This window comes from Coregonus lavaretus, assembly GCF_964263955.1.
Source record: "Coregonus lavaretus genome assembly, chromosome: 23".
Classification (NCBI taxonomy): Eukaryota; Metazoa; Chordata; class Actinopteri; order Salmoniformes; family Salmonidae; genus Coregonus; species Coregonus lavaretus.
The window spans coordinates 9,404,654-9,411,778 of NC_140010.1; the positions used below are offsets into that span (position 1 = coordinate 9,404,654).

The following is a 7,125-nucleotide window of genomic DNA, read 5'->3' on the forward strand; positions in this document are numbered from 1 at the left end:
AGTGTGTCCTAAAGGAGAAAGTGTGTCCTAAAGGATAGTGTGTCCTAAAGGTGTGTGTGTCCTAAAGGAGAGTGTGTCCTAAAGGAGAGTGTGTCCTAAAGGAGGCAGTGTGTCCTAAATAAGGCAGTGTGTCCTAAAGGAGGCAGTGTGTCCTAAAGGAGACAGTGTGTCCTAAAGGTGTGTGTGTCCTAAAGGAGAGTGTGTCCTAAAGGAGAGTGTGTCCTAAAGGAGAGTGTGTCCTAAAGGAGAGTGTGTCCTAAAGGAGACAGTGTGTCCTAAAGGAGAGTGTGTCCTAAAGGAGAGTGTGTCCTAAAGGAGGCAGTGTGTCTTAAAGGAGGCAGTGTGTCCTAAAGGAGAGTGTGTCCTAAAGGAGAGTGTGTCCTAAAGGAGAGTGTGTCCTAAAGGAGAGTGTGTCCTAAAGGAGGCAGTGTGTCCTAAAGGAGGCAGTGTGTCCTAAAGGAGATTGTGTCCTAAAGGCCTGATTGCTCACCTGGTTATCCCCTTGTCCCTGACTTATCATTAGTGTCCACAACAACACAGCCCCTGTATCAGCTTCCCCTTGCGTCCTCACACACACACACACACACACACACACACACACACACACACACACACACACACACCTCTCCCTTGAGGCTGCTTTTTACTGAGAGTGGCTCTCAGGACTAAGGCATCACACACGTGCACACACCGCTTCAAGACTCAATGGGTAGTGTTAAAGACAGGTTCTGTAAGATAACACCTTTCTTCCTGTATAACCCATTAGTCACTATTCTCCTCCATCTCCCTCTCTTTCTTCTCCTCCTGTTGACTAGCTGTGTTCTGTTCCCCTAACTACTTCATCCTCTACCTCTCTTCTTTCAGGAGGGGACAATACAGCAAAGCTAAGCAGGACTTAGAGGAGGAGAAACATTTAAACCCAGGTAAGACCACACACACAAACAAACATGCCCGAGCGCATACTCATGCGGGCATTCCTCCATCCCTTCCAATTCATTTTCTCAAACCATCTCCCTTCCCCTCCCTCCCTCCCGCCCTCCCTCTCTCCATCTGAAGGTGTGAGGATATACGTGGATCCGTTCACCTATGAGGACCCGGACCAGGCTGTCCATGAGTTTGCCAAAGAGATTGACTTCTCCAACATACACATAGAGAAAGTCATTGGCATCGGTAAGGGAGCCTGACACACACACACACAGTTAATCATCAAGGTGCACAGGTGTGTGTGATACAAATGCTGTGTGTGCGTGTGTGTGTGTGTGTGTGTGCGTGCGTGCGTGCGTGCGTGCGTGTGTGCGTGCGTGCGTGCGTTGTAGGTGAGTTTGGGGAGGTGTGTAGTTATTTATACTGTGTGTATCTGTGTGTGTTGTAGGTGAGTTTGGGGAGGTGTGTAGTGGTCGTCTGCGACTCCAGGGGAAGAGAGAGATCTACGTGGCCATAAAGAGTCTGAAGGCAGGATACACCGACAAACAGAGGCGGGACTTCCTCTCTGAGGCCAGTATCATGGGACAGTTCGACCACCCAAACATCATCAGACTGGAGGGTGTGGTCACACGATGTGAGTGATTGACAGCTACTTTGACCAATCTAAGCAGAGACTTACAGGTTCTTTCTTCATTTATAAAGAAAACGCAGAGAACCCAAAGCTGATCCTTGTGGAACACCACTCTGGCTTAATCGCTGCTTGTTTGTCTCCTGTGCAGGTAACCCAGTGATGATCATCACAGAGTACATGGAGAATGGATCCCTCAACACCTTCCTCAGGGTAAGAGGGGGAACGAGAGAGAGTCTGTGTATTTCTGTGTTTATACTGTAAACTCTATTCTAAGGTCTATATTGTCTCTCTCCATTAGAAACACGACGGTCAGTTCACAGTGATCCAGCTGGTGGGCATGCTGCGTGGCATCGCGTCGGGCATGAAGTACCTGTCTGACATGAGCTACGTTCACCGAGACCTGGCCGCCCGCAACATCCTGGTCAACAGCAACCTGGTGTGTAAGGTGTCTGATTTCGGCCTGTCACGAGAACTGGAGGACGACCCTGAGGCAGCTTACACCACACGGGTAAGAACACACAGGAAAGAACATAGAACCTAAACATATTACATGTCTGGAGTAATGATTTATTATGCAAGATAAGTTAAGGTTTCAATGATTGTAAGATCACTCATCTTTGAAATGTGGGTCCTTAGCACCTTAATGCTTGACTGTGGATCCTCATTTCTAATTTTCTCATTCTCTTCCCATGTGTTACAGGAGGTGACTGGGACATACCACTCTCCAGGGGGGAAGATCCCCATCAGATGGACTGCTCCAGAGGCCATCGCCTACAGGAAGTTCACTCCAGCCTCCGACACATGGAGCTACGGTGTGGTCATGTGGGAGGTGATGTCATATGGAGAACGGCCATATTGGGACATGAGTAACCAGGATGTAAGCGTGTGTTAAAACTCAAAAACAGGACATTCGCCTGAATGTGAGACAGAAACAAAGTTCAGCAGTTAGACAAAGTTAGTTAAACATGCTTTCTTACCCTCTTCATCCCTCTCTCCCCCTCTCTCTAGGTGATAAAAGCGATAGATGAGGGTTATCGTCTGCCCCCGCCTATGGACTGTCCAGTGTGTCTGCACCAGCTGATGTTAGACTGCTGGCAGAGAGACAGAACACACAGACCCAGCTTCACGCAGATCCTCAACATGCTGGATAAACTAATCCGCAACCCAACCACCACACTGAGGAGGACAGGAGGAGAGAGGTGCACACACAGAGGAAACCATGTCTTTCATTGCAGGCACTTTCAGTGTTTTTTTCAGGATAACATGGACTGTCTATAACTCATCCTCTTTCTTTATATCTCTGTGCAGGCCTGTTCCCACTCTGTTGGAGCCTGTAGTATGTCCAGAGTTTGTGTCAGTGTGGTCAGTAGAATACTGGCTCCAGGCTATAGGGATGGACATGTACAGAGACACCCTCACTGCTGCTGGATACACCAGTCCTGACAGCCTGCTAACCCTCACACAGCAGTGAGTCTGTTTCTCTCTATCTCTCTCTCTCTTTCTCTCTCTGTCTCTCTGTCTCTCTCTCTCTCTCTCTCTCTCTCTCTCTCTCTCTCTGTCTCTGTCTCTGTCTCTGTCTCTGTCTGTCTCTGTCTCTCTCTCTCTCTCTCTCTCTCTCTCTGTTTCTCTCTCCCCCCCACCCTCTCTCTATCTGTTTCTCACTCTCTGTATCTCTCTCTCTCTGTCTCCCCCCCCCCCCCCCCCCACCCTCTCGCTCTCTTTTTCTGTGTGTACGTGTGCATGCTCTGTTCAACTCCCAACGTGTCTAACTGTGTGTTGTTATATGTTTACAGGGACATGGCCAGTATAGGAATCGTCACACCATCACACCAGGACCAGATCCTTGCCAGTGTGCAGCAGGTATTGCTGTCCCACATGCAACAAATACAGGAACAGATGCAGGACAGTATGGTTCCCGTCTGAGCCAGTGAATGGATAAAAAACAGAAACAGACATTTGTTTTCCATTTACCTCATCCATGCACTTTAGATTGAGATTTTCATAAGGAATAACGTCAACAAACAAACCCTACAACAGAAAATATGAATGGAGGAGAGAAAAGCAGCACTTTTATAAACCCTATAACCTTTGACCTTTGAACTATGCCCTGAGGATTGACCTGAAGCTGAAGAAGCTGCCGAAGAGGTTCCCTGTGTGTTTCAGTGGAACCAATGGAACATTCCGGCCCTTGTTCTGTTTACTTTTTGTACATACAGTGGGGAAAAAAAGTATTTAGTCAGCCACCAATTGTGCAAGTTCTCCCACTTAAAAAGATGAGAGAGGCCTGTAATTTTCATCATAGGTACACGTCAACTATGACAGACAAAATGAGAAAAAAAAATCCAGAAAATCACATTGTAGGATTTTTAATGAATTTATTTGCAAATTATGGTGGAAAATAAGTATTTGGTCAATAACAAAAGTTTCTCAATACTTTGTTATATACCCTTTGTTGGCAATGACACAGGTCAAACGTTTTCTGTAAGTCTTCACAAGGTTTTCACACACTGTTGCTGGTATTTTGGCCCATTCCTCCATGCAGATCTCCTCTAGAGCAGTGGTGTTTTGGGGCTGTCGCTGGGCAACACGGACTTTCAACTCCCTCCAAAGATTTTCTATGGGGTTGAGATCTGGAGACTGGCTAGGCCACTCCAGGACCTTGAAATGCTTCTTACGAAGCCACTCCTTCGTTGCCCGGGCAGTGTGTTTGGGATCATTGTCATGCTGAAAGACCCAGCCACGTTTCATCTTCAATGCCCTTGCTGATGGAAGGAGGTTTTCACTCAAAATCTCACGATACATGGCCCCATTCATTCTTTCCTTTACACGGATCAGTCGTCCTGGTCCCTTTGCAGAAAAACAGCCCCAAAGCATGATGTTTCCACCCCCATGCTTCACAGTAGGTATGGTGTTCTTTGGATGCAACTCAGCATTCTTTGTCCTCCAAACACGACGAGTTGAGTTTTTACCAAAAAGTTCTATTTTGGTTTCATCTGACCATATGACATTCTCCCAATCCTCTTCTGGATCATCCAAATGCACTCTAGCAAACTTCAGACGGGCCTGGACATGTACTGGCTTAAGCAGGGGGACACGTCTGGCACTGCAGGATTTGAGTCCCTGGCGGCGTAGTGTGTTACTGATGGTAGGCTTTGTTACTTTGGTCCCAGCTCTCTGCAGGTCATTCACTAGGTCCCCCCGTGTGGTTCTGGGATTTTTGCTCACCGTTCTTGTGATCATTTTGACCCCACGGGGTGAGATCTTGCGTGGAGCCCCAGATCGAGGGAGATTATCAGTGGTCTTGTATGTCTTCCATTTCCTAATAATTGCTCCCACAGTTGATTTCTTCAAACCAAGCTGCTTACCTATCGCAGATTCAGTCTTCCCAGCCTGGTGCAGGTCTACAATTTTGTTTCTGGTGTCCTTTGACAGCTCTTTGGTCTTGGCCATAGTGGAGTTTGGAGTGTGACTGTTTGAGGTTGTGGACAGGTGTCTTTTATACTGATAACAAGTTCAAACAGGTGTCATTAATACAGGTAACGAGTGGAGGACAGAGGAGCCTCTTAAAGAAGAAGTTACAGGTCTGTGAGAGCCAGAAATCTTGCTTGTTTGTAGGTGACCAAATACTTATTTTCCACCATAATTTGCAAATAAATTCATAAAAAATCCTACAATGTGATTTTATGGATTTTTTTTCTCAATTTGTCTGTCATAATTGACGTGTACCTATGATGAAAATTACAGGCCTCTCTCATCTTTTTAAGTGGGAGAACTTGCACAATTGGTGGCTGACTAAATACTTTTTTTCCCCACTGTACGTGTATGTGTAAAAAAAAAAATCAAATGCTCTTGATTATTTTATTTTTTTGTGAATTTGTGACACGACTATGTTTGTCACAGTCATCCTGACTTTTAAGTAATGTGCGAAATGTTTCTGTAGTTCGTTTAGAGTAGGGCTGGGCGATATGGCCTAAAAATCATATCTCAATTTTTTTCAAATTTATGGGCAATTCACAATAAATCGATGTTTAAAAGGTTTTCTCTAAATAAGCGTTGTGGTACAATTAAAGGTCAAATACACTGCATTTCACTAATCATTTTATTATTTTATCAAAATAGTTGTACCTAATTTTTTGCAATAATCACTGATCTAGCTTTCAGGTCTGTCTATGAAAATGCAAAATTTTTTACAAAAGGAACCAGAACCATGCATAATGCATATTCACTAATAATGACTAACTTCTTGTAGAAGGCATTGTAGAAAATTAACACAGGTCTCAAACAATCTCTAAAGCACAAGCCCACGTGCTAGTGAGTAGCCAGCTAATCTTTATATTTCAAGTTTAGCCAACTTGGATATATTTGCTAGTTTACAAGGCAGAATAGTTGAATTGTTATGAACACACCCTTCTGTCCATCTCCCAACTGTTTAAACAGCATGCTAGCCTTTCCACTTTGTTCAGATGTTGCAATCAAGTGGCCTACCTTATTTCTCGGAATGAGAAGGCGTTTCCAATTCCTTATATAATTGTGCTTTATGCTAACTGCACATTTATAAAACACACACTAGACAGCTAGTATAACAATCTGACTAAAATGCTGCTAGCGTTACGTCGTACCGCAATGCGCGCGCAACAAGCTGCGCATACATTTTCTAGAATCAATGTTCATTGATACTCCTATTTTAGGAGTGTCTGCTCTGCGCGACATTTGAGGAGATAAGACATAAAAAGGGTATCATTAGAAAGGTTAACCTCATCTATTACAGTAAAATAATGTCTTAATGTGTTTCGATGTCCGAATGACCGATTCTGTCACACCAAACCTCAAATGCAAATAGCGAGTTGAAACCGCTTGTCAGAGAGGAAGAATTGATCTCTCATCTTTGTTGTTGTGAGTGGCAGGTGGTGGGCTTGGTGCGTGTGTAAACAGAGAGGAAGAAGCGAAGCGAGAGGTTTCACTCTCGCCAAAATCTGTCCAAAATAAGCCCAATGCGTTTCTATGGGCTTATTTTGAACCTAAGCTTGTCGCCTGCCTTCCCGTCTTTGGGACAACGATTCCCATTGTTAGGGCGGAGACATGAGCATCTCATCATTATATACGGATCTCTGGTGTAAATGAGAAGGTGACAGCAGCACAGAGGAGCGAAGGAGACGAGACAAAAAAGACAACATGAGAGCAAGCGGACATAAACGTTAATAAAATAAAAATAAAATAAATGATTCTGCGATACAGGTATTTGGAATTATCACGCAAAAAGAGTAATTCAAATTAATTTGATATCACCCAGCCCTAGTTCAGAGTGGTGCCAATGTTTTCTGTTCACATAAACAGTTTTTTTAATCTCCACTACACAAACAGAATATATGCCTCCAATTTGCCACATATGCATTTCAGGAGCACACTACTCATTCATCTCTAATACAATATCATGACTCCAACTCCCATAACCACTAAGGAGTAGTCCCTCCATTGAACTTTGTTGACAAGTACTAATAAGTGCTACATCCATTCATCAACAAGGACTTGTAAGTTTATAGTGAAGCGGAGTTCAATTAATAAAACCAGGA

General features: G+C 44.4%; 1 protein-coding gene across 1 annotated transcript in view; it reads left to right on the plus strand.

Moving 5' to 3' along the window:
• LOC311150433 (ephrin type-A receptor 4-like) overlaps positions 1 to 3,478 on the plus strand; it is a gene marked incomplete at its 3' end in the record, with an annotated part of 44,405 nt that extends 40,927 nt beyond the window's left edge. Inside the window, exons 10-18 of the mRNA XM_084187918.1 lie at positions 865 to 923; positions 1,057 to 1,170; positions 1,373 to 1,558; positions 1,704 to 1,765; positions 1,854 to 2,063; positions 2,256 to 2,432; positions 2,564 to 2,754; positions 2,864 to 3,022; positions 3,349 to 3,478. Coding sequence (XP_084044044.1) covers positions 865 to 923; positions 1,057 to 1,170; positions 1,373 to 1,558; positions 1,704 to 1,765; positions 1,854 to 2,063; positions 2,256 to 2,432; positions 2,564 to 2,754; positions 2,864 to 3,022; positions 3,349 to 3,478 — 1,288 coding nt within the window. The remainder of the gene's footprint in view (positions 1 to 864; positions 924 to 1,056; positions 1,171 to 1,372; positions 1,559 to 1,703; positions 1,766 to 1,853; positions 2,064 to 2,255; positions 2,433 to 2,563; positions 2,755 to 2,863; positions 3,023 to 3,348) is intronic.
• Positions 3,479 to 7,125: the final 3,647 nt, after the last annotated feature.